At 43.4% G+C, this 25204-nt stretch overlaps 6 protein-coding genes across 8 annotated transcripts; 3 read left to right on the top strand and 3 right to left on the bottom strand.

The window, feature by feature from the left end:
• Positions 1-1554: 1554 nt before the first annotated feature.
• On the bottom strand, positions 1555-2654 carry ccl20a.3 (chemokine (C-C motif) ligand 20a, duplicate 3). Its single transcript, XM_076144981.1, has 4 exons — positions 2502-2654; positions 2219-2327; positions 1915-1989; positions 1555-1809 (listed from the first exon to the last, which is right to left on the bottom strand). Exons 1-4 carry the CDS (start codon positions 2575-2577, stop codon positions 1764-1766), a joined length of 306 nt encoding a protein of 101 aa, XP_076001096.1. The 5' UTR covers positions 2578-2654; the 3' UTR covers positions 1555-1763.
• Positions 2655-4350: 1696 nt separating this feature from the next.
• ccl20a.4 (chemokine (C-C motif) ligand 20a, duplicate 4) lies at positions 4351-5262 on the top strand. Its single transcript, XM_076144994.1, has 4 exons — positions 4351-4489; positions 4667-4778; positions 4879-4959; positions 5042-5262. Exons 1-4 carry the CDS (start codon positions 4417-4419, stop codon positions 5052-5054), a joined length of 279 nt encoding a protein of 92 aa, XP_076001109.1. The 5' UTR covers positions 4351-4416; the 3' UTR covers positions 5055-5262.
• Positions 5263-5381: 119 nt separating this feature from the next.
• Positions 5382-11920, top strand: capn10 (calpain 10). Of its 2 annotated transcripts, none has more exons than XM_076145054.1 (13): positions 5382-5664; positions 6425-6669; positions 7092-7223; positions 7362-7558; positions 7670-7893; positions 7975-8116; positions 8244-8410; positions 8498-8754; positions 8840-9042; positions 9144-9399; positions 10010-10203; positions 10297-10342; positions 10869-11920. In XM_076145054.1, the coding sequence occupies exons 2-13, from the start codon at positions 6526-6528 to the stop codon at positions 10896-10898; spliced, it is 1992 nt and encodes a 663-aa protein (XP_076001169.1). In that variant the 5' UTR covers positions 5382-5664; positions 6425-6525; the 3' UTR covers positions 10899-11920. The 2 variants fall into 2 exon arrangements, with proteins under 2 accessions (XP_076001169.1, XP_076001168.1); XM_076145053.1 differs by having other exon boundaries at positions 8241-8410.
• Positions 11921-12055: 135 nt separating this feature from the next.
• Positions 12056-15846, top strand: eif4e2 (eukaryotic translation initiation factor 4E family member 2). Of its 2 annotated transcripts, none has more exons than XM_076145103.1 (8): positions 12056-12178; positions 12767-12875; positions 13051-13185; positions 13655-13759; positions 13863-14015; positions 14107-14243; positions 14526-14597; positions 14757-15846. In XM_076145103.1, exons 1-7 carry the CDS (start codon positions 12159-12161, stop codon positions 14572-14574), a joined length of 708 nt encoding a protein of 235 aa, XP_076001218.1. In that variant the 5' UTR covers positions 12056-12158; the 3' UTR covers positions 14575-14597; positions 14757-15846. The 2 variants fall into 2 exon arrangements, with proteins under 2 accessions (XP_076001218.1, XP_076001219.1); XM_076145104.1 differs by having other exon boundaries at positions 14107-14247.
• A 169-nt stretch (positions 15847-16015) lies between these two features.
• Positions 16016-18065, bottom strand: LOC142994065 (phospholipid scramblase 2). Its single transcript, XM_076144736.1, has 7 exons — positions 17753-18065; positions 17580-17657; positions 17282-17474; positions 16592-16703; positions 16389-16488; positions 16225-16283; positions 16016-16149 (listed from the first exon to the last, which is right to left on the bottom strand). The coding sequence occupies exons 1-7, from the start codon at positions 18063-18065 to the stop codon at positions 16123-16125; spliced, it is 882 nt and encodes a 293-aa protein (XP_076000851.1). The 3' UTR covers positions 16016-16122.
• A 1286-nt stretch (positions 18066-19351) lies between these two features.
• Positions 19352-23420, bottom strand: chrng (cholinergic receptor, nicotinic, gamma). Its single transcript, XM_076144970.1, is given in 12 exon segments — positions 19352-19625; positions 19730-19863; positions 19965-20229; positions 20329-20443; positions 20539-20653; positions 20776-20976; positions 21069-21208; positions 21630-21785; positions 22100-22224; positions 22295-22339; positions 22434-22570; positions 23357-23420. Coding segments are annotated over 12 exon segments (1707 nt in total). The 3' UTR covers positions 19352-19415.
• Positions 23421-25204: the final 1784 nt, after the last annotated feature.

Below are 25204 nucleotides of genomic sequence, written 5' to 3'. Positions count from 1 at the left end.
ATCCAGGAAAATATTATGTTTATTATCATTTCAAGTCCTCCGCCAGAGGTATGCGCTCCAATGAGCACGCTTCTAGTTTGGTTTGTGATTTTCAGAGCACATATAACAGATGCTCCCGCTGATTTTCAGCAGAGACTTTCTGTTCCAGCACTTCTTCGCTCCCTAATCCCCTTCTAGTTCCACTCTTCCTCATCTTCAACTTTCTATATTCCATATCGATTCATTTCTATCTGTCATTTAGCGAGCGAGCGAGCCCCGTGCCCTGTCCCTCTCTCCTCAGTCTCTGTATTATTCATAGAAAAGCACTCTGTGCACTGGTGCAGAACAGTGATGGTGATGTAATAGTGGCTTGGAGCGTCGCCTCAGTCTGTCAGTTGGGATGGATTCATGTGTCAAGAGAAAATGCTGTTTGTCACGATTTGGTGTTGTCACCAAAAGCAATGCTTGATGGGCAGATTTTGGAGGATGGACAAAAACTCATGACCACGTCCTGAACAGGGCCTGAAATTATGATGCACCCTACTGAGCACCGACAGAAGGTTCAGATGAAGGAAACAAGAAACAGTAGAGATGCAGCTGAGGTCCACTATGCATGTTCTCTTTTTCTTAACACCTTCATGCTGTGATAGTTACCTTTCACTTACAAATCACGTTAAAGCAGCAGTACTGTCAGAAGTAAACGTCAAGAAGTGTTCACACTCCTCTAAGAAGTGATTATACCGCCACCTAGCGTTCAAAGAGTTTCTTTCATGACTTGTAAAGAGGATCATTTATATTTAGGGATCACGTTATGATTGAGGAGCAAAATACTGGAAGAGATGATTTACACTTTAAATCATCTCTTCCAGTATTTTTACAGGATTGATGGAAAGCCGAGAGCACATTATTATTACATTATACACATTATTCAAGATATCTAGAAACTCTAAATTATACATATTGATCTAAACCTTTAATTTTTCATATTTTGATCAATGAGAAAAGGTGGAGAACAGCACTTTCGGCAATCCCTAAATGTAACGCAATACTCCACAACTTAATAGTGAAATGTTGATTACAGGGATCATCTCCTCAGTTGCATCACCAAATCTATTATATTTACCCCATGCAATACACTTAAGGGTCTTGTTCTCTATAAGGACAAAAAGTAAGGGACATTAGTCTGCTTATTGATGGATGATGGGCATAGATCCATGGAAGAGGAGTAGAAGGAAGGCAAGGATTGTGCAAATATTTGATCCAAACTAAAAATATTGAATATGCTGAACTTAGTTGAAATGTGTGTGAAAGATATATTGACAGGGAGATTTGGAGGAAAATCCAGGTTCAAGAGGGTAAGTAGATCATGTCACAGCATTATAGCAGCCTGTGTGTATGAGGAAATACTTGTTCTGTCAAACGCACGCCTATAACTTCCTCCTGCTGACGTCATTGGATTTTCACTGCTGTGTGTTCTATTGTTTGAAAGGTTGTAATTGAGATGCAAGGAAACGTTTTTTAAAAAACTATTAGATTACAATTTACATGAATTGATTAGACAAATTCTTTTCCTTGTTTAAAAAAATCTTTATTTATCTCACACCTGGTAGAAAAATAATCAAATATATAAACAACATGAATATAACTACAGTGGTCTGTACAGTGCTCCCATAACTGAGCTTATACCCTTCTTGCATGGCAAAATATTTTAAAGTCACAGAATTATAAAAAATCATGGATTGTTGCTGGCTCCTGGATCTCAAACACAGGTGAACGTCCTCCCCTCAGTTGGTTTTGGAGGTCCTCAGGTGAATGTTCTGTGCTTTGTTTCTGCAATAATGAAGAGAAGTTCGTTCAGCTTTTATCATTTGATGATATAGATTTATCATTGTTTTCCTACTTTGATTTGCTCCTTTTCTTGTTTGAGATTCTTACCTTAAGCGATTCACGTAGAACATCACCCAGTCCAAAGTGGGATTGGTGCAGGCTTTGCCCTTTGTTGTGTGGAAACTATAACAAAAAAATCAATAAGAGATGAATTTACTGCTCTGTATTTAGAGGTTTAATCACACATACAATTCCGCAAACGTATAATATGAACCAATTCAGCGTGCTTTTAAGAGGATATGTATTTATTTATATATACAAATATATGTGTGTACGTGCAACATTGTGTTGCGCATCATTCAGGGGCTGAACATAACGTAATGTGATAAATTGTTGATAAAATGTTACTCACATGATGGCATCCATGCCGCAATTCTCTGTAATCGTCTGCACTGAATAACCTTTAATGATAGTAAAAGGTATTCTACCCATTGAGTAACGGTGGCAGCATCCGTGACGTGCTGTGAATCAAAAGAAAAGACAATCTGATTAGATTCCTGAACAGAAGGAAAGAAACAGTAACAGTAAATAAAAGAGAGAAAGAGAAGCTTTGTCTATGCAAATGAAAAAAACTAACTTAATGTGAGATGGACGTTGACCCACACTCAGAGACTAAGAGCAAACTAAATTCATACCTGCGGATGACTTTGTGGCCAGCAGAACAATGGCTAGAAGTACAAGCACCATCACTGGAGCTTTGATGAGAACCATGTCTTCTTCTGTGTTGGTATGAGGGATTCTGAGCTGGGCTGCTGTCTGAAAGGCTGTGCTGAGAAGCTGCTCTCCGCCCTCTTTATATCCCTCAGAGAAACAGGTTATTTCCACTCAGAGAAGACACAGCGGTAAACTGAGAACACATCTATTGTTCCACCAAAAATTCCCATCCGTGAGTGACAGCTGAAGTAGAGTTTTGATTAAATCATACCATTTGGGCACCTGGTCAAACTTCAATTACTTAGGCAGACAGAAAATGACTCACGTGTTGTTTGTAGCAACACTATCATGTTAAAAATTCCAACATGCTTTGATTGAGATCCTGCCAAAAGGAAGTATGAAAACTCTCTAACCAATCCATCAAATGTCAGTCCGTGGGAATGAATGCTACCATCATGCAGATTTGAGGAAACAGAATTGAATAGAATAATATACCAAAAAAACATAATTAGAAGCCAACTGATATACAGAAATGAAGTGTTAAGATGTTGGTCACACATGTATTTCAGGTCGCCACATCTTGACAAAACAAATTATGAAGTGCAGCACAACAGGATTATGAAGTCCAAGGTGTGACTCTCCCTCCAGTGATATGGCAGACTTTTATGAGTTTATGAGACCCAGCATTTAGACGTCAGGATGCTCAGAGACAGTTTGTGCTTTAAACAATTGAGTTGCACTGACTGCACGAATGTGGTCTGTTACCAGTGGGTTGGTTTGATGTTCTAGACATCCTTTTCTAGGTCAGAGGAAAACTAAGAACAACTTGAAGACCCTGTGTCGGAGGAACATGCATGCAACCAAAATAGGTCACGATGCTCTTAATTCCTTTCAAAATGATCACATCTACTTTCCACCAGACCATGACCTTGTTTGAGACGGAACATTACACCCCACATATCCGGCTATATACACGTCCTTATTTAATACAACTATGTGTGATATATGTAAGAGGGGGTGCAAGACAAATTTCAATTGCGTGTGATTTGATCGTGAGTTGCAAGTAATATGCCAATAAATGTATCTTATCTTATCTTATCTTATCTTATCTTATCTTATCTTATCTTATCTTATCTTATCTTTTCTTATCTTATCTTATCTTATCTTATCTTATCTTATCTTATAGAAAGTAACGTCACATCTGGCTAACTGATCGTTACTGAGATAAGAATGAGACATGGTCTTCTGGGTTCAGTCAAGCTGATCATAAAATATCTGAACTTATAACTTCACAATGTTGTCTTTAGTTTTGCCTTCATCTATACTTATTACTGTTGTGTTATCCTATCTATAATCATGAAGGTTTATGTGGGAGGAAGATATCAAATAAAGTTTCACTGAAGAAAGGATTAATATGTGTGCTTTGTATATAATATGTGTAAATATATAATTTTCCAAATGAAAAATAATTGTATAAGCTTTTATAAGCCTTTGTAATAATAGTATCTAAAATGCAATGATAGAATTCAATAAAACGTTTTGCTAATATCTGCATGCAAAGTAAAGGCTATAAGTGTAATGATCAGCATTACTACACATTAGTGCACAATGATTGATCTGATTGGATTCAAGGGCAACAAACACAATGACAACATAAAGTGAATCTTCACAAAGCACCTTTTATTTCATGTTTCACAAGTCTCTTTGTGCATTATTGTATGTAACCCGTATAAGACTTCCTGACCCCAAACCACTTCAAGGTCAGCCTCGTTCTACAATATGTGACGGGAAATTCCATTTCATTCCGCTCAGTATTTAAACCGCCCCTGCCACCCTCATCAGGTCAGTTCTATCTGAGAATCCAGATTAGACGCTCAATTTACTGGAAGAGGCAAGATGGCAAAGCTTGCTGTGTGTTTTTCAACCCTTCTGGTCCTGCTGGTGATGCTGGTGGCCCTGGGTGAAAGCAGTGAGTAGGCTGTGCGCTGAGTTTTACACGATGCACACCGAGACAATGGCCTTGAATTGTTATAACTGAATAGCTGCATTATGATTCCTATTTGCAGTGGCTCCCTGAGATGTTCAAAAGCCAGACTGTCTCTAAAGATTTGTTCTTTGACATGACATTTGATGTTCTCTTTTAAAGGGATTCAGCCAGGTTGCTGTGGGGATTTCCAAGTGACCCCTATTGCGATAAGGTTTTTGAAACGCTGCATAATCCAGGACTCCAGACATGGCTGCAACCTTAAGGCAGCAGTGTAAGAAAACTTTCTCCACAGAAACCACTACACTATTACAAAAAACTTGTCCCGTCGAAAAGCCGATATCACCATTTTAAAACATTTGTCCTCATTGTAGTTTCCTGACCAAGGATAATAGGACTTTCTGTGCCAATCCTGAGATCGAGTGGGTCAAGAGAGCCATGTTACGTGTACCATGGTAAGATATTTTTTCACTCAATCAAAATGCGATACTTCAATTTTGTGTTATACTAATGCCTCTATTTTTTCTCTCCAAATAGTAAACGTAGATGATGGGCACCAGAAGGAAAAAACCCGAGGAAATCAACAAGAGAGTTGAAGATGAATGAAATTAAGGAATTAAATGTATCATAAAGCAAATAAATCTGTTTTTATTTTGTATTGTTTTATACAGCGCTTGTTTTTATTTTTTTGTTCCACTGTCTTGATGTAATTTATGTTGTAGAGCATTGACAACTGCAATAAACGGCTTTAAAAGTTATTTATTTGCTTTAACCTTTCTTTACCATTTATCCATATACAGTACATGTACACGTGCCCAACGGTGTAATTCACCTTACTACCACCAAGTGGCAGCAATGCTAAAAGCTACAGGAAGGATTCACACACACTATGAGAGAGCAATGTGTCCAAAGGGGAGAGAGTTTAGCTGCATGATTTCATGATCTCACACTTATCAAGATTTATTTACTTTGGGTGTAGTGACAGAAATTTGTCTTACGACTTCGGATAAAACTATGACGTTGTGAATTTGACTATAGTGCTGAAAACGATGATAATATTACGCGATGAGGAGGCGCTACATCGATGCATTAGCTAACAGCTAGCTGTTAATGTTAGCCATGTAAATATCAAAGATGAGGAGCGATGCAGCAGGAGAAAGGTAAGATGCAGCAGCTATTCACTTATATCTTAATATTTATAACATTTGGTAAAATTTTGGAAGCATGTGGTGGAAACAATGCGGTGTTATATCACGTTTATTTAACTAAAGTATAGATTAAACTGAACCAGTAAGGACGGAGACGAGTGCGGCTTGCCTCATAAAATGTGGAGTTGAATTGCAGTTAATTTAACAAACAAGCAAACAAACAAAATAAAGGTCATCTTCAGTTGTGCAGCATCAATGCACGACCCTGCAGAGAAGTCTCCCTGCGTGGTTTGGGTCGCTTATCTGGTCTAGATCTGAACAAAGGTCAGGAGTGTTTATCATTTAGATCTGTTAGCTATGTGGTTTAGACACGGACTGGTTGTTGTTGTTGTTTCACAAGACGAAGTACAAAGGTTTGGCAATAGTGAAAGAGGGCTTAAGTTAGTCTTTAACTCTTAAAAGGGGCTCTACTGCTTGTTTTAATGTTTCAGTGGAGCTGTAATTATTCAAGAAATGTTGATCTATAAGTTATATTCAGTTTGGTTTGGTTTAGTAGGATCACCACAGAGAATGATACAAACTTAACTCTGTATTTTGTTATTGCTCTGTTTATATGTATAATTGTCTTTTCATCATTTCATTTGCAGGGAATATGAACCTTACTCAAATATTGTTGTTTATTGTATGTGTTTACATGTTTCTTTCATACACTTGTCTTGGTATCTGTTTAGCCTTTTAACTCAGCACTGTGCTTTTATTTTGTAACTTCCAGAGAAGCTGAAATGAAGAAGGACGTGCTGAAGATGCTCACAGCCGGCTGAGCTTCACTGACAGCCTCAGTAACGCACGGGCTCATAGAAAGCAGGAGGAGCCATGAAAGAGGAGGCGTGGGGATGGCACGGAGATCAGGTTCTGTTTGAGGACGGGGACTTTCCCTGTGATGACTCGTCTCTGCTCTCTGACGGGTCCACACCCGTTGCCAGGCTGCGGGGAGACGTCACCTGGAGGCGTCCACAGGTTAGAGCCACTGACAATGGGAAATGCCTGTGTGGATTCCAATTTGTTTTTTTTTGTCCGATCATGCTGATGCTGATATATTTGTTTGACCATATAACTTCCCTAAAATAATTCCCCTAATGATTCTGTCTATCATCAAGTACATTTTGCTAATCTAGCTTTATTATGGTGTGAATAGGTCACTGCTATGTACAAAAGGGGGGAGTTAGAATCTGTTAAGTACACATGTTCACTTTATAGGGCACAATAAAGCTTAGTTTGAAGCTTTCAAGCCTTTTTTGTGTTCATAGATCTTTTACCATTTTGGTAATGTAGTAAGTGGAATTACATCTGCTTTAAGTACAAAGATGTCTACCCCAGGGTTCTTACTGTACAAGTCTTATTTTCCTTTGTGTTTTGCTTTATTCCCTGGACTTCTCCAGGAGGTCAGCCAGTCACCAACTCTGTTCCCAGAAAACATCAACCTGGGTCACGCAAAGCAGGGCCTGTTAGGAGACTGCTGGTTTCTCTGTGCCTGCACTGTCTTGCTCAAGAACAAACATCTGCTGAACAAGGTAGAGCCATATCGACATCAATCGACTGTATGCAAGCTTTTATACTGAATTGTGGATAGCAGATTGACTTTGTAGACTTGGCAGATGTCTCAATTGTCATATTTGACACTGTTGACTTAGTCTGTGACCCTCTGTAAGGTTTTGCCCCCGGACCAGCCGCAGTGGGGTGACAGCAGATACAGAGGCTCCTTCCTGTTTCACTTTTGGCAGCAGGGCCACTGGACGGAGGTCACCATCGATGACCGCCTGCCCTGCGTTAATTCTGCTCTCTGCTTCTCTCGCTGCCACTCCCCCACTGCCTTTTGGGTCGCTCTGCTGGAGAAAGCCTACGCCAAGTGAGGAAGCTGTGCGATTTCCTCCGTCTCGTCTCCATTTTAAGCAGATTCGCTGGTGTTTCCTCAGCTTTTCCGCCGTGTCCAATGTGCGTCTCTCTCCCTCTATTCTAGGCTCCATGGCTCATATGAGCTACTGTGGGCGGGACAGGTGTCCGAGGCTCTGGTGGATCTAACCGGGGGTCTGTCTGAGCGCTGGAATCTGGGAGATGCCGGGTCAGAGGAGGAGCCGAGAACAGAACAGGACAGTGACCGGGTCAGGAGGCTGGACCTCAACCTGTTGTACCCAATGAAAGATGGCTGCGCGCTCAGCTGCTCCACTCACAGCAGTCCTGGAGGTCAGTGAAGTGATTTCATACAGATTTAGATAGTTACAGATCTTGTTCTATATCACCTGATGGCCTCTGTACATTTTGTAGGAGCCACTGAGCTTGATCAGTACCATGCTTTGACTGTGATGGAGTGGCTGGATGTCAGGATGGTGTCGGGGGGTCAGGTACGACTGCTCAGGATCAGAAACCCTTGGGGAAGATGCTGCTGGGGAGGGGCCTGGATAGGGAGGTAAGCACGCGTCTGTGTGTCCGTGTGTCTGTGTGTCTGTATGTCCCAAAAGATTTATTATTTAGCCTCAGTCACCAAGAGACAACTCTTTGTGTTTTTGCTCTTTCTTGGCCACTTCTCTCAGCAGTGGTGCAGGTTGGAACTCGGTTGAGCCTTCTTGTGCTGCGGACCTACAGGGCAAGGCAGCTGAGGGCGAATTCTGGTTAGATGAAAGCGAATTCCTGTCCCACTTTCATGATGTCACAGTGGGCTACCCCATCAGTGATGAGATGCACCTAAAGAGCATATATACAGGTAAATTGATCAGACGAGAGCTTCATACTGTCACCTGGTGTATCTCTTTGAATTCATTCGGAATCTCTCTCCTCTGCTCTGTACCAGGAAATCTTCTGACACACACTCATCAGCTGGCCGGCCGGTGGATTAAAGGGCACTCTGCAGGGGGTTGCCGAAACTGCAGTAGCTATGGCAACAACCCCAAATTCTGGCTTAAAGTCTCGGAGGCTGGAGAGGTGCTGGTGTCCCTGCTGCAGCATAGGAAACAGAGGAGGAAAGAGCAATACACACAAATGCCAGGCAAGGACAGCAAGAACACAAAACACCAGCACTACCAGGCTGTCGCTCTACACATGTGGAAGGTTTGTGCTGAAGCTTTGGGGAAATCAAGCAAGGTATGTGCACGTCGACTCCTGCCCATCTTAATCTGTGTTCCACTCTGGCCAGGTGGAGAAGAAGCGTTTCAACCTGAGCCGGATGTTGAACAAACCTCCATGTGCTTCGACTCACTGCCACGCCTACGAGCGAGAGGTGGTTCTGCACGCGCAGCTGGAGCCGGCCCACTACCTGCTGATCCCTAGTACTTTCCTAGCAGGAGCCGAAGCTCACTTCCTCATCAGGGTCTTCTCCTCCTCTCCCACATCCCTCAGGTAAACAACCATCAAAGGAAAGAATAAATCAACACAGGGTTTCCAGAAAAAAACGTCTGAATGAATAATTTTACAACAAAATAGTTTTGTTTTCTCCTCAGTGCCCTGAAAAGCCCAGCGCCTTCACTGCCGTCAACGACGGATGGAGAATGGGAGATTGTTTGCTTCCAGGGCTCGTGGGTGATGGGAACGAATGCAGGAGGAAGCAGGAACTTCCCCTCTCACTGGCAGAACCCCTGCTTCCCCTTTACAGTGTGTGATGACACGGCAGCGACGTCAGAGGTTAATGTCAGGATTACCCTGCACCAGACCAGCCATGACACTGATCTTTACCCGATTGGCTTCCACATTTACAAGGTCAGTGAAATGTTAGAAGCTAAGATAAAAGATTATCATCCCGAGGTACATTACTGTGCAAGAGTTACAGTAGAGTGGAGAATGAAAGGAAAGAATCCCCTCTAGTGCAAAACAAGAATGCATCCAAGAAAGCAAAAGTCTACACAATAAGGGGTACAGAGTACATACAATAGGGGAACAAAGTACATAACAAAGGACAACAAAGTAAGAGTACATAAAGAGTACAAAGGGTACAAAGTGCAGAAAATAACTCCTTCCTCTTCTTCCCCCTTTTAAACTTCTGGTAATGCAAATAAAAAAAGAAAGCACCTTATGAAATGCTGGACCGTTGAACAATGTTTCTTTGGACAAATGGTGCTCATTGTATTGACATACATTAACACATACACACACATCTGCATTCTCCAATCATATGTAATACACAGGTAGTATAAGATTCCTCTAATGACTTTGTAATAGTGTGTGTAAAAGTGTGCGTCTACTTAATTTTGTCAACTCCGACTCCGACAAAGATGCTCTAAGTTAGAAGATGTAGATTGTGAACACAGTGTGGTTTAGCTGTGATTGTTAATATAGATATAAATATATATATACGTATATCTGTATCCAGGTGGCAGCAGGGGGATCTGAGGTGGCGTTACCCAAGGATGAGGAACCTGTGGCCAGTTGTGTCCCACACTGCTACACCCAGGATGTCAGTCTGGCCTGCTGTCTTCCTCCTGGAGCTTACGCCATAGTTCCCTCTACATATCAGCCTGATCTCTCTGGAAACTTCACCCTCACCTTGGCTCGCAGAGTTCACAGGTTGGCTTTGCTCTTAAATATACTACTACACATGTAATAACAAATAGTTGAATGTCATATTGAAAAATGGCGCATCTGTGTCTTTCTTTTCAGAAAAGTGGTGAAAAGTCAAGAAAGGCTAGGCAGAGCCATCCAAGAGGTCAGAGAGACAGGTTTTATTAGATGACATCAGTTCTTGTCATGACTTGTACCTCTTAAGCAACACCTACTCTGTGCTCCACACCTGACACAGCTCAACTGAAGTGTTTATGTTTGGGCCTCAGTCATAGAGGGCGGAGGTGCAGTGACTCAGCCACAGGGCAGGTTTTAGAAGACCTGTCTGACAGGCTCAACTCAGGACAAAATAACATCTGGACTGATTAGTCACAATGCATTCATTTATTTAAAGCCAGTTATTGAAAGCCAACAGAATTAGTGTTAAAATCTAGGAAGAGCTCTATCACATTGCTCTTTGACATCGTCTATGGAAGTATAAAATACTCAAACACTCCCTCTCTACTATTCATTTGGAGGAATTTAGGTTAAATCATGGAATCACTTGTCACATTCTCACTTTAAATCAAACTTTTATCCATTATTGCAATCAGTAGAGGGCAGCACTGAATAAGTCCTCTCTCTCTCTCTCTCTCTCTCTCTCTCTCTCTCTCTCTCTCTTTGGGCGGCAGGTCTCTCACATCTCTGTGATGCAGAGCTAGTTCTCTGGGACTGTGTTGCTGCTCCACTGACGTCGGCTCACCTCCCTGTGCCTCTTGGCCCACGATGAAAGAACCAGCGCTCCCATCCACCCTCACTGCGGAGGTTGTGTGTGTGCATGCTTGCGTGTGTGTCCCCGCCGGTGACTGAGAAGGCAGCCATAGATGTTTAATGGGAACGTGTGTGTCGGGACTCCTAGATACCCCCTTTATCCTGAACCGGTGAGGCTCAGGGCTGATGGGGCAGCCACACACTCATCGGCGATTAAGAACATCAGAGGCTGTCGGTGGGTTGGGCTGCTAATGAAGAATGACGGGGCCGGCCGGTGTAAACAAACAGCCACCATTGAAGAGGGCCGCCGCTGCTCTCGCGCATTCATTCGCCGGTGCGCCTGCCAGCTAAGAACAAAGGGCTCTCTCATCAAGGTCCTCATAGAGGCACATGGGACAAGAGCTGAGGGGACTGTCCCCAACAGCCCAACCAACCAACAACCGCGCCACACCATACCGTGCCATGCCATGCCATGCCGCAGCTCTCCTCCAGCACCATACCAACACTTCACTGTTTATATCTGTACACACAACAACAGGGTTCTTAGGTGTGGAGTAGGCTGCACACCGTGTCTTTAGACCTTGATGATCAAGCTTGTTGGCAGATATCATCATCCCCACTTACCCTGAAGTCAAAGTGGACCTTACAGAGTAGCCTGTATTTACTCCCCCATCTTCACTCGCTCGACCGACTCCAAACCAAAGCAGTGCCTTGGTTTGAAGGTGCTGCAAGAGGGGACAGCGGGGATGAGGCAACACTGGGTGCCAGCACATCAAAGTATAGAAACTAGTGATTTTTTTTGTTTTGTTTGTAACTTGTGTATGTCCGTGTGTGTGTGCTCGAACAGAGAAAATGTACAGACATCACAGGGTTTCTCATTGTTGCTTCACTATAGCCACATCAACAGGACTTCAAAAGCTATAATTAACTGATTCCAGCGGTACCATTGTTGAGTATTTATTTTGTATTTATTGTGTTCCACTCAAATATGGGATGAATAAAGTGAGGATGTGCTGGTTTGTTTTTGTGCGTGTTGCTTTTTTCCCTTGATGGTTCATAACTTTTCCTCTGGGTGAACAAGTAAAAATCACTGAACTCATTTGACCGATACACTCGCGTGCGCGTACACGTGGATCCAGTGTGCGCGTCGCCGTTCCTGCGGTATTCAGGAGGCTGTGATCGGACTCCGAAAGACTCCAACCAAGAAAATAATGAACAACAAATTTGACGCGTGAGTAATCGAAAGTTTTGTGAGATATGTGTGGCAGATAATGGGCGCCCTGTTGCGATCACAAACCCACCCTTGGTACGCGCAACACAACTGCGCGTAGAAAGAGAGGTGTGTCAGCTTTGCATGGTCCGGCATGCTCCGTGCACTAATGCACGCTCATGTTCCACAAACACCGCCGCGTATAAAAGTAACTGAAAGAAACAGTACGGAGTAGAATAGTGGTTCTGTGCTGGGGGATATGCTGTGTTGTTAGCTGTAGCTTTGGCTGGTTGAAGACGTCCTGGCCCGCAGGCCTCTGCTGGAGCCTCGGTGTGTGAGTGCCTTGGTAGCGGGGGGAAATGCACGCTTGCTCGGCGAAAACTACACTCCCATGTCCGGAACTTTAAGGATAGCCACAAGTACGAGCCGATAGCTAACCTACGTGTATTGGAGGGCTTTAACGACAAGGAGACGTCTATTACAGGCGTGTAAATGCATGTGCATCATACAGTCGTACATGTTTTTAAATCATCTAATTAAAGGTAAGCTTGTCTGCAAAAATGCCACATGAACATTAAGTGTTTTGGCCCGTGTTCCCCTTTTTTGCAGACTAAAAGATGACGACAGTGGAGACCATGACCAGGACCAAGGCTCACCGAAAGATGGTGAGAAGGAAAAGACAGAAGACGAGGAGAAGGAACAGAACTCCAAGAAAAGGGTGAGTCTGACAGTGAGACAGGTCAGCTGTGAGGCAGATCAGCTGTGAGCCTGACAGTGAGACAGGTCAGCTGTCAAGACAGGTCAGCGGTGAGCCTGACAGTGAGACAGGTCAGTAGTGACACATGGGTTTGCAGCTCCTGGTTGAGCTAAAGTTGCTGTGTCCCTCTCTGCAGATGGTGGTACCAGCAGCAGGAGAGCACCCTCTTCAGTATAACTACACCTTCTGGTACTCTCGGCGTACCCCAGGGAGACCAGCAAGCACCCAGAGCTACGAGCAGAACATCAAGCAGATTGGCAGCTTTGCTTCGGTGTGTGACTCCTTCATACTGCTTCCTTGTGTTGAAACTAAACTTTAAAGGCAAAGGGCTTAATATGGTGTTTGCTCATTATCGCAAAGCTAAACCTTTGTCTTTTCTACCTCTGATGCCTCCCCACTGGCGGTAATCGCCACATGGCTTGTTGTGTCACTGGGTTGGGACCAAAAAGGCATCGCTCGACTTTTGTTTTGTTTGTTAGATATACACTATGTCTAAAAATGATCACATACAAAAAATCTCCTGCTCATCTCCTTTGCCTTCTTGTTATTATTATGTAACCTATAGCTACTGTCAGCTTTTACCTACGTCTGTCACCGGACCTATGGTAACAGGTGACTCGTGATGGATGTGTTTACTGGCCTGTGCTTTTGTCATGTTGTCTTCTGTGGTTTAAAGTAAACACATAAGATTCTATCCACTGCCACTGTTGATGTAAAACAAATGTCTTCCTCTTCCCCAGGTGGAGCAGTTTTGGCGTTTCTATAGTCACATGATCCGGCCAGGAGACCTAACTGGCCACAGTGACTTCCATCTCTTTAAGGAAGGCATTAAACCTATGTGGGAGGTGGGTACACTGTTCTGATTCATTCTGTGTCTATTTTGGAGCACTGAAACCATAGAGTTTAGAAAAGAGAGCCCACTCTGAAACCTTGTGATTGTTTGTTTAGGATGATGCCAATAAAATGGGAGGAAAGTGGATCATCCGTCTAAGGAAAGGCCTGGCGTCACGGTGCTGGGAGAACCTGATCCTGGCCATGCTGGGGGAGCAGTTCATGGTGGGAGAGGAGATCTGTGGGGCTGTGGTGTCCGTACGCTTTCAGGTACAGACACAAAACAGGCTTTATTTGTATTTGTCCGTCATGGATTTGCTTTATGTAATTGTATGTGCTCTCACGTGATCTTAAACCCCAGGAGGACATCATCTCCATATGGAACAAAACGGCGAGTGACCAGGCGACCACTGCCCGCATCAGAGACACACTGCGCCGAGTCCTCAACCTGCCGCCCAACACCATCATGGAGTACAAGACACACACAGACAGCATTAAGTATGTATGTCTCCACGTTTTATTATTTTTTTCTCCCATCTTTCTTTCACACATGCTGTACATGTTGCATGCTCAAAAACCTTACATGGATGTGAAATATATGTACATACATGTTATGAAACATTTACAAAATCCTCAGTTAATAAAGGTTATAAACATACAAGTAGTTAAAACTGCATGAAACGCCATTATTCACTTAAAACTTTTCTCAATTTGAAGCAATCAAGTTATAATTTTCCATATTTTGAATTTGATATGGACTTGCCTCTGCCTTCTTTGCAGAGCATGGGAAGACTTCCATGGTCTGGTGACTGCTAGCGGTGGCCGTTAACCCCTGACACAGTCTCCACCAAGGTAAGAACTGTGGCTAGCTTTTTTTTAGATTAGATAGTTAGACGCTGAGCCTTGCGATGTACACGCGCTGCCCTCTTGAAGTGGATTCAATCGATTTGTGTCCTCTTGATTTGTTTAGTTTGCCTCATGATGTCTTTTTGTGTCCCGTGGGGTGTGTAGGTGTGTGTGCGCAAAGTGTTAGGGATGAAGAGTCCACTTGGAAGGATGCCTCTGCATGGATTGGCGCCGTGTGATAAGCAGTCGGGGCAAAAGTCAGGGATGGAGGCAAGAGGACATTTTCTCCTCTTTGTCACAACGGAACGGAACAGAACAGGAAAGCCTTTCAAAAGAAAATGGAACCAAGCCGCCCGAGAGAAAGGAGCGGATTTTACAGAGGAGCGAAGCCTCCTGGATTTTTTAAAAACGCAGGATGTAACATCTCCTCACCCTCCACCAGAGGGCGATGATGTGACTGAAGTTGACAAAAGTGTACTTGGCTAAACAGAACCAGTCTGTTGTTGCTAGATCAGATTTTTGTTGTTTACCGTAATATCCCACTTCCTCTTACGGAGTAAATGTTTATCTGTTTTAATGGGAATCAAAGAAACAGGGTTGCAGGTAAAAGTTATTTTATTACATTTCTGTATTTTAACTACAGCTCATTTATTCATTTTAATTAGAACTATTGCTACTGTTGTGTACAGAGGTCTACTTCAAAGATCACTTAATCAAGTCAGAAGTCATTCTCTGTGTCTGACCTGGAAGTTGAATCCCAAAGGATGAGGACCATCCTGTGGTGGGCAGACGGTATTTTTAGAGCGGACTGCCAAGCTGCCTATATCACTGTGCCTGGCCTCGAGCCCAAACCACATGTCCCTTCTGTCAGCTTTGTCTTTACCTTGGATGGGGTGGACTCGGTAAAGGTGTATATCAGAGTGCTGTAACGACGGTCTGAAGTTGCGAGTCTCTTCTCGCCCTTTGGCCCCTCCACTCCTTTTTTCCATTTTGTAGGGAGAAAAAAAAGAATCTCTGGGTCCAGGGTCGGGGAGTGCAGCTCCCCCCCTCCCCATCAACCTCCCTCCCTTTTCGCAGATTCAAAGCGACACCTTGGGTGTCATTGTTTTTTGCAGCCGTGTCATGAAAGTGGCTTTAAAAAAACAAAAAAATGTCTGCAAGAAAACCAGTAATGCTGCCTTGGATTGAGTGTGTGGTGGTGGCAGGTGTGTGTGTCAGAGGAAGAACTGATGGATGAAAACTTGATGGATTATAGCAATAAATGTCAAATATGCATCTGCTGCTAAAAGTGGTCGAGTGTCACTTTCTCTCCTAAACGGACGCGTCACCGGATGGCAGCTGCTGGGTGGTTTGAAGAAAGCCAGGTTCTGCTTCGCTCATTCTTTCCATAGGACATCTTAGTCCACAAAACCCCTTTGTATTGTGTTATAAATACACTCGGGGGGCCATTGAGCGAGTCGTCTGCCCTGCCTCCATAGCTGCAGTCCAATTACAGTGATGTCCATTTTCCCTGCAGAGGTCCTTTTACTCATCAACTCATCTCAAAGAACATGTGATTCTGTAGATAAGAGCAGAAGATGAGGATCTTACACACTTAAATACTAAATATTAGGTGGCAAGTGTAGTAGATTACCAGTAAGAATGTGGCTGCCAGCACCAACAGTTTGGTATTGGAGTCCATAGTCAGCGGCACTGAAGATTAGCAGATTTACAAAGGGAAAAATTATTAATTATTCCAAAAATTGAATTATGGCATTAAATAAAAATGGGATAATGTTTCCCAGAGGTAGGACTTACCCTCTAACCCAAAATATTCATGGTCCATATTCTGCTCATCATTGAATCCAGGCCATTTCTTCCAAATTGTTCCCATTTCCTCGCCAATATTTGACACGATCTGCAGTATGATTCAGCATAAACACAAATAATCCATGTGAAGAATTTAGATAGACTGCAGAAATCCATATTTAACACAGGTTGAAGAACGCTGGAATTACTACCTGGAATTGTTGGTCTGTGAGACATCGACTTGGACAGCAGGAACCCTGGATTCTGAGCGTAGCTGCTCCCTCTGAATTGCACACTTCCAGGAGAGGAGTGAACATGCTCCACCTTTAACATGTTCGTACACAATGTAAACGACCGCAAACACATTTTCAGATAGATTTTGCTGCACCAAAACACTCATGCGGCGGATGTTTTCTGCAATAGTAGAAGGAATCTGGTCAAGACGCAATTTTCTGTGCAGAGATGTCTGCCACTGTGTTACAGGCCGTTTGCAGGAAGTAATTAGAGTTAATTGTTGAAGACGCAGAGCCATTCTACCCATTATCTATAATTCCCATTAGGAATGATACAGCATCATCCCTTCCCTCCTAAGCCAGTCCGGCTCGGTCATTTTGGCTCTATGCAGACAGCTGGTTTGTGCATTAACTCTTCCTGTTTTAGACGACAATCTGTCTCTGTGGAACACTAATGGCGCTCCTATTATTTACAGGCCCTGTGTCTATTTTGAAGAGTGCAGGAGTAACATGGAAATAGGCTCACAGGATAATTTGACCAGTCTGACACGGTAAATTCCAAATATTGCTGATAAAGTACATGGATTAAAGGGTTTAAAACTTTCCCCAAACATCATGTAATCTCTGTTAGTATCACGACAGGGACACCAGACACACGCACTGACTGACCTCTGACAAACGGTGCCAATCAGATGCTTTTGCGGTGTGTATGCCCTCATTTCCATGAGGCAGCAGCCCAGGCAGCAGGCATCCGCTCTAAGGGGTCTTTCAAAATAAAATACCTGGTGGCCATGAGAGTTGAAACCCTGCAGGGAGCAGGCCCGAGCTGGACCACAACACTGGAGGCACAAACAAGAGCTCTCTGACAGATGGGAGAGGTCAAAGTGCAACAGGAATAACAGTGAATTCATTAGAAGGGTGTAGCAGTTTTGAGTTCAGACACCTGCATTTTAACAGACTCCTGTACCTTCCACAGCCACAAACAGCTGTGCTCTGCTGCCCCCAGTGGTGATGCTGTAGATCCTCCTGGGAACACACTGTGGACCTACAGCCAGAAAGTTTGATTGACTTGAAACGAAAGAACAAAAACACAGCAAGAATCTGTTCCTAGACAAACAAAAACACTTCATTTCTGCTGACCTTGCAGTTCTGGTCTTGCAGTGATTTTAATTTGACTGACTGTATCCAGCAGAGCCAAACAGTCCAGACCTTCCGCATCTTCTGTCCTGCTCACTTCTCCTGGTGACTGCACTCGGCCATTTTCCATCTTCCCCTCAGCAGCCAACCCTGGAAGCTGCTCCTCAGATTGCCGGTCAGGAGCTTTGGGTACGGTGAGGTCCTGGGACTCGCAGGAGGGCCCATGCCGGCTCTGGAACGCTCTGAAGATCATCTGGATGTGCTTCTCTCGCTCCAGTTGACCAAAGGGAAGAGGCTGATTGGTCACAGCTGACATGGGATAAAACTGGAGGTAGATATGGAGGTATGTGAATGTGTCTGATATGCAGATTAGTACAATAGAGATCTGGGTCAGATGGCATTTAAAAAAAAAATTTGAAGTTATATTTTGCACACTTTCTGGCAACTTATCCTTAGTACTGTACTGTCATCATGCAGTTACAATCAATCCCACTCCCAGCAGTGCAGAAAGAGTACTAAACATACTACATCTATAACTACGTTGAATATTCTCCTCTGAGTTTGACACTACAAATTTTGGGGAAATGCAGTTTCTAGAATGCCATTTCACCTCTGCAATGGAAACTTAACATCTGAATGAATAAAGGAAAGTTGAATAGGAGCAGCTTTTCTTCTACTGTAGCACGCTCAGACGTTTCCCCGGCACCAGCATACCCTTGTAAACATCCAGCCCGAGCCTCATTTTATTCACATCACATCCACACACTGTCCTGTTACACACTTTGACCACATTCTGCAGCTTTAGTACTGCAAAGGATAATATTCCTCGACAAAGATTAATGTCGTGCCAAAATGAAGTTCGGCCACAAAGAGCTGATGTGCAAAATAAGAACAACAGAGTCTAACATCCCCTCATCTTTAACATGGTACAAACATCTTGTAGAAAAAAAATTGGATTTAACATATTTTGCTTACCATCTGGAGAATCCGTTGGCGTCTATAGGCTGTGATTATGTAAAGGAGGAAAGCAGAGTGAGAGACCAGCTGTTGTGAACCAAGCTGTCCTTGTTTGTGTGGGATTTCCACTGAGGAACATTTGGCTTTGTAAGTTTTGCTTGGAGACGTGGCTGTCCACTCCTGTCCCTGGCTCGGTCTCTGTCTCACCCCCTGACTCGGTTTCCATCCCAACCAGCCGGATCTGCCTTTTGTTTGGGGGGTAGAAAGGCATCAGTCAGCCATGTAATTGAAATTCTGCTTTCCAGAGGTGGGTGTGTGTTTAGGGTGTAGCAGCTGGGAGGTATAAGATTCACTATGTGCACCGACAAAGACGTGACACACGATGTTAAGACGTCGAAGATGATTGATTCTGAAGTGGCGAATGTGGAAAAACAGCAAGTTTATTGATAAAGACATGTATGATCAACACCATGTTTGTTGTAATGAACAATTAGTTATACAGCACCATGCTGTATAAAACATTATAAAACATTGTTACAGCTGAGACCAGTGCACAGTGGATCCTTCATCACACTAAACAAGCACATGTGACCGTTGTTTCAGTCCAGAGGCCCACACAAGCAAATGAAACAAGGCCAGAAAATACACATAGTCATGGTCTCTCCATTCTCACAGTCTCAGTCATTAGTGGGCATCACATCAGGACATTTCACACCAGGAAGTCTCCCACTGATGGTTCGGTAAGATTGTCCAAGGCAGGAAGGTATCTCTTTGAGTCACCGAGGAAAGGTGTGGACGGAGGCTGGTTGAAATGTCCCATCAAGAAGATCCCAATAGTGCCGACAAAAAACACAGATGCCATGATGATAAAGCACACCCTGTCAATCACCCGGGCAACCAGGAACCACTCCTCATTTTCCTGCAGGGAAGAAAACGCTAAGGATCACATATTGCTGATAGTGTTGCCTACTACCCGTTAAACTCATATTTTGTTTAGATGAGAGTGTCAATGTATAAACCTACACTCTGGAAGTTTCTCTGCTGTTGCGAAGCCTCGGCAATGTGTTTGCAGGAGGCCACACACTGCTTCAGCTCTGGGGATACCTTAGCCAGGCTGATTCCAATGTGTTCGGTCGTACCTGCCTCAAGCCCGTCGTCTACATATGACACACCAAGTAGCATGTATGAAATCTCCTGAGTTTGGACAATTAGCAGTTTCTTACAAAAAAACCCAAAACATTTTGACTCAAATACTTACGCAGTTTGTCTAAAACTGTTTTCATCAGTCCATTTCTTTCTCGGAGTCTGGTAAACATGAGTTCTGATCGAGCCGTGTTCATGTCGTATTCTTCCGCCTTGGTAATAAGTGACATGGAGCTGCGGCGTCTACACGGCACCAGATGTACTCCGTTCTTCTCAGAGACCTGACACTTAGCGTTCCCACTTTTTGAGGCGGCATCACTTATTGGCCCCCAGGGTTGCATTTGCATCCTCAGCAGGCGAGGTAGGACGTTTAGAAAGATCTGAAAGTGACACAGGGTCAAAGGGTCAAATTCTAATATTCACTCCTTCAGAGTAATTTAATTCAGTAGCTTCAGGGACACATTTAAAGCAGTTCTCACCTTTCTGACTGTATCTGTCATAATGTGGGTGTTAGGTGTTCTTAGCGACACGTTGAGAACTACCACACAGTTCATAACTATCATGGTGGTCACTGACATCACAAACATCAGATACCTGCAGTTGAAAGCCACAAATTATAATATCATAACACTCAAAGTGAGACAGAGACAATAAAGACTGAGGTGAAATCTTGAGCGATGTGTCCATACTTTCCAATGAGAGGCACTGCCTTTGATGTCTCCGGAACCTTCTTGGCGATAAGGAAGAGAAACACAGTCTGGCCCAAAAGAGTGGCGACGGACATGGTGCACTTCTGACCGCCGGCTGCAAAATTAAAAACAAACAGCGACTCATTCAGGGACCTCTGTGTTTTGTGCTTCCATTTCTCCAGAACTGGTATAAGTCAGAGGACTGTTGACTCAAAGGGCGAGAGAGAAAAAAGACACCTTTGGCAGGTAAGTAGAAGACAAGCAGGCAAAGGGAGGAGAAGAGCACACAGGGAGCGATGATGTTAATGATGTAGAAGAGGGGCTTTCTCTCGATGATGAGGAAGAAGACCACCTCCTGGTAGCCCAGCTCATCTTTGGTGTACTGAGTGTTGATGAGCTTTTTAGCTGCTCTGTGTCTGATGGCCCACTCTCCATTCTCTAACAACACAGAATTCAAATTTGTTCACTTTGCATGATTACTTTACGTATTTTAAATGTTGCATACAGTTCCTCCATTGGTTTGACCGTACCTGTAAATGCCTCTGGGTCAATGTCCACCCACTCCAATGTGTGGTTATCTTCCTCTTTGAGCACCAGTTCAATCTCGTTGGCACTGTAAGTCTGTGAGCTGGTGATAGCGAGAGGACAACAACAAACTCAACCATCTATTCTGTTTTACAGGACAGCAGGGAGAAACAGGAGCATGTGTGCTGGAAGCATCGACCCTGGCCGTCTGCAGAGACGGGATGGAAGACGTTTACAGTACGTGACCCCAAATTATGACATGATATCTGTCTGAAATAAATCATATATATATATTTATATATACATATATATATATATTGCATATTTTGAATAATAGAGTGCCAGACTTGCGACTGGAGGATTCCTGATTTGAGCCCCAGTTCTGGCATTGTTAAGGTTTTTAGATTTCTACTGTATGTGTTTTATCAGTGATAACTAAATTGTTAGTTTTGAAAAAATAACCCCTTTTGTATTTCCTCACTGCAAAAATAACTTTTCTATTCTAACATTCCTCCTGCCAAACAGATAGCTTTGGAGTGCTCAATGTTAATCTGGTCTATACTTACCGGAATACCATGGTGCAGTTCTGCCAGTCAAAGGGAAAGTAGTTGACTGTGATGGAGCAAGCGCTGCGGTAAATGGCAGGAGGCAGCCAGTACACACAGCCGTTAGGAGACACCAGAGCATTGCAGAACATCGCCACCTCGAACTGTCCATCCACACTATACACAGTGAATTGACATTACACTCACAGAGACACACAGCATCCATGCCGCATACGTACATATGGAGCTGAAAAATACAAAACTGGCCTCTAAGATGTGCAAATCAATCTGGAATGGCACATGTTATATGTTCATTCAATTTTTAATTTGTATAGTATACTTGCATTTGAAGATTTGGGGTTGGATGCAAAGTGCAAGGTTGCTTAGAGCAGGAATGAGTGCCTTGCTCAATAACAAACCTCCATGGCTTGTTGTCTGACCAGTCTTCTATTATTCTGACCAGCATTCTATACATGAGGAGTCACACTCACTTGTTCTCCAGTATGACTTCAGGCAGCCAGATGCTCTTGGAGGGGACACGCAGCTCAGAGGTGATGTTACCGTACAGAGCTGATCTCGGGGGTTGGTCCCATCTCAGCCTGAAGTCACACCATTGCTGTACACGGAAATACGGCAAGTTACAAATCACCACTATAACAGCAAGACCAAGGGAGAAAATGAGTTACCATTTCTATCCAGACGCTGGTGGTCAGTGCTTCCTCCTTTTCATTCTGAGGACAGATGTTTATGATGTTTTTTTTGGTTTTTTTTACACTAAAGCACAATTGAAAAACACTAAATAGGGCGATGGTGAACTTTGCTCACCAGGGAGATGAGGTTGGTCAGAGTCATCTTCAAGAAGATCTGAGTGATGTCACCACTTTTCTCATTTGGCTTCACGTTCTTGTTGTATCCCTTCATCAAATCCTTGAAAAGTTCCCCCTCCAGGTTGACTGCAGATGCTGTGGATGCAAGGAGAGGAGGGAGAAAATAGCAACGATAAAACGGAATGATGGCAAGAGAGAAAATGGGGCAAAACTGGAATATCATGTCAAACAAATACAACAATTTCAAATTTTGACCTTGATACCAATTTTACATACCAACTTCAATTTATTGGAGGAGCACTGTTAAGCAGGGAAACACCTCTATGACATCACAAGGAGTCAACACTGCTTTGCATTTTGGAAGTGATATTCAAATTTACAGTCTTAAGCAGCAACAGGAAAAAGCCTTTTAATGCCGTAGAGGTAATTTTCACAGATTTACATGCTGAATCGATCTTGCCATGACACATAAATTGAAATTTAAAGCCAGTTATTGAGTCCCACTTTAATGTTGCTTTTAGATTTGCTAATCACATGAATAATCTGTCAGAGATTGACTGGTAACAAGTCACTTCACTGTCTATCACAAGTGTTCAGAGCACGCTGGGATTAACATGTGGTCGACTACAATTTCTGTGACAGATTTCTGAGATTTACAAGGGATTTAAATCTCATTTAACACCTCTCGCGAGTACAGCACTGTAAATCAAATCATAAACACCCAGACACAACATACACACCTGCCCTGTCATATATTTAGAACAAAATATGTACAGTATCTTTGCTTTTTCACCAGTAGTTAGAGTATGTCGACTTGCCGAGCTGCAGTGAACTCCTACAATCGCGCCCTGAAATTCCCAAACACTCCTAGCATTCCTCCCAAAGCGTAGACACATATCCAGACAGGAGCAGCATTCCTACCTGTGGCAGAGATCACAAACAGCATCAGGAGGAGTGAGAGAGTGAGTGAACGTCCAGAATCCATCAGTGTGTCTGTTTGCGCTTCGCTGTTTGAGACAAAGCTATGACAACTAATCTGACACGCATGCAAATAAGATGTTGCTGGCACTTGGCCCGTGAATATATGTGTGTGTGTGTGTGTGTGTGTGTGTGTGTTTGTGTGGGTGGGTGTGGGTGGGTGTGTGTGTGTGTGTTTCCCAGCAGAGGTATGGAGGGGGATGAGGTGCTACAGAAATGGTGGGGTAAAAGGGGGGGGCGGATTGGGGTGATGATTGTTAGGGTTTAGTTCCAAGTGTGTATTTTCAGTGCTACATAGTCAGCTGTCAAAACAACAGCACGCACGCGCGCACGCACGTGCGCACGCATGCACACTCAAACACACACAAACGGGAAAGACCACATGTACAGTTTGGGTATTGTAGTCAAGTTCAAGGCAGCAGGCTATTGTTGGGATCCAAACATATGATCTGAAAGATGTTCTGGAAGATAGAGGCGAAAAAGCAGTACAGTAAATGGAAGGAACAGGTGCTAACACTCGTCATTTACAGCACACAGACTCTGATGACTGACCGAGAGAAGTGGAGGAAGTGTGAGTGTGTGTTTGTGTCAAAAAAATACTTTGTGAGGAGCACTTCCCACCAAACGCCAGACACACACACACACCCACACCCACCCACCCACCCACCCACACACACACACACACACACACACACACACACACACACACACACACACGCACACAAATCAGAGAGGGGAATACAGCTGATGCATTGCAGCAACAGCATACGTGTGCGTGTGGGTGGGTGTGTGTGTTTATTCAGCTGTTACACTTATATCCCTGTGTATCCCTTGTTTAAACTTTGGTCTGCCCGATAAGAACCGGCAGAGATTAGCGAGCAGACTTAAATTCTTACTTTGGTTTATTTGAGCTCGTGCGGCCGAGGCGCAGGAACAAAACACAACGTGAAGATGATGATGATGATGATGATGATGAATGTTGGTGACGCTAAAGTAAAACTTCCTCAAGTAGCAGTTGTCCAGTGATGGGACTTGTGACAGATGGTGTTACACACAACAAGAGACTCTAAAGGTCGTCCTAGTTCAGGGTCCAATTACAATCCGCTGTCCTGGAATAAGAAGAGTTTGAGGAGGAGGTGGGGCGACAACCCAGCAGCTGCTGTGTTGATGGGAAAGCATTTCCCTTAATGGGTCAGAGGGCCGAGGTCGATCGGGGGTCACAAGACGGACCAATCAGCATCAGATGTATCTCCAGAGGGTAATCTGGATCTAAAGTGGACTGCTGCCACCTCCTCTGCTGTCAACCAGCAACAGAATACAGTAGGATTAGCAGCATTACTGTCAGCTCATTTAAATATCTCACATGAAGATCTGAAGAAAATGTAATTACACCACAACAATCAATATCACAGGCGATTGAATAACAGTTTTATTCATACTGTATATATAAACTTTTTTGTTTTTTACAAAAATACAAAGGCTTTTCTTTATACAAATAAATAGGATGAGAATAAAGATAACAGGTCATATATACAGTCTGTCTGCTTGACAAGAGGCTCACCCTTTGCAAAACACGTTAAGAAAATATGAATAATTTATAATTGTATACAAATGCATAAGTTAGACAAGTTTGTGTTCCCAGCCACGTATTAAACACATGCGGCTCAGATGGTCAACAGTCGGCTCAGTACATTCATGGTTGTGTTTCCATTTGTCAGGCTCTCAGATGGGAAGAATAATAAAAGTAAAAATAGTTTTTAAAGGAGACGATGGAAGACAAAGTGTGTGTGA

Source organism: Genypterus blacodes, unplaced genomic scaffold (genome assembly GCF_046128005.1).
Source record: "Genypterus blacodes isolate CSIRO-AG114 ecotype Tasmania unplaced genomic scaffold, CSIRO-AGI_Gbla_v1 ptg000029l_1, whole genome shotgun sequence".
Classification (NCBI taxonomy): Eukaryota; Metazoa; Chordata; class Actinopteri; order Ophidiiformes; family Ophidiidae; genus Genypterus; species Genypterus blacodes.
This window is presented reverse-complemented; position numbering and strand designations above follow the sequence as displayed.

Excerpts from the sequence above, each read along its gene's own strand:
- LOC142994065 (XM_076144736.1), bottom strand. The coding sequence starts at position 18,065 with ATGTCAGCTGTGACCAATCAGCCTCTTCCCTTTGGTCAACTGGAGCGA. Across the intron at positions 17,658-17,752 it reads TGCAAGACCAGAACTGCAAG|GTCCACAGTGTGTTCCCAGG; the intron begins GTCAGCAGAAAT and ends TTCTGGCTGTAG. Across the intron at positions 16,704-17,281 it reads ATTGGCACCGTTTGTCAGAG|GTGGAGCATGTTCACTCCTC; the intron begins GTCAGTCAGTGC and ends AACATGTTAAAG.
- ccl20a.3 (XM_076144981.1), bottom strand. The coding sequence starts at position 2,577 with ATGGTTCTCATCAAAGCTCCAGTGATGGTGCTTGTACTTCTAGCCATT. Across the intron at positions 1,990-2,218 it reads TGCGGCATGGATGCCATCAT|TTTCCACACAACAAAGGGCA; the intron begins GTGAGTAACATT and ends TTTTTGTTATAG. Across the intron at positions 1,810-1,914 it reads TTCTACGTGAATCGCTTAAG|AAACAAAGCACAGAACATTC; the intron begins GTAAGAATCTCA and ends TCATTATTGCAG.
- eif4e2 (XM_076145103.1), top strand. The coding sequence starts at position 12,159 with ATGAACAACAAATTTGACGC. Across the intron at positions 12,179-12,766 it reads ATGAACAACAAATTTGACGC|ACTAAAAGATGACGACAGTG; the intron begins GTGAGTAATCGA and ends CCTTTTTTGCAG. Across the intron at positions 14,016-14,106 it reads TGGTGTCCGTACGCTTTCAG|GAGGACATCATCTCCATATG; the intron begins GTACAGACACAA and ends CTTAAACCCCAG.
- capn10 (XM_076145053.1), top strand. The coding sequence starts at position 6,526 with ATGAAAGAGGAGGCGTGGGGATGGCACGGAGATCAGGTTCTGTTTGAG. Across the intron at positions 8,117-8,240 it reads GGAGGGGCCTGGATAGGGAG|CAGTGGTGCAGGTTGGAACT; the intron begins GTAAGCACGCGT and ends CACTTCTCTCAG. Across the intron at positions 8,411-8,497 it reads CCTAAAGAGCATATATACAG|GAAATCTTCTGACACACACT; the intron begins GTAAATTGATCA and ends GCTCTGTACCAG.
- ccl20a.4 (XM_076144994.1), top strand. The coding sequence starts at position 4,417 with ATGGCAAAGCTTGCTGTGTGTTTTTCAACCCTTCTGGTCCTGCTGGTG. Across the intron at positions 4,490-4,666 it reads GGTGGCCCTGGGTGAAAGCA|GGATTCAGCCAGGTTGCTGT; the intron begins GTGAGTAGGCTG and ends TCTCTTTTAAAG. Across the intron at positions 4,779-4,878 it reads TGCAACCTTAAGGCAGCAGT|TTTCCTGACCAAGGATAATA; the intron begins GTAAGAAAACTT and ends TCCTCATTGTAG.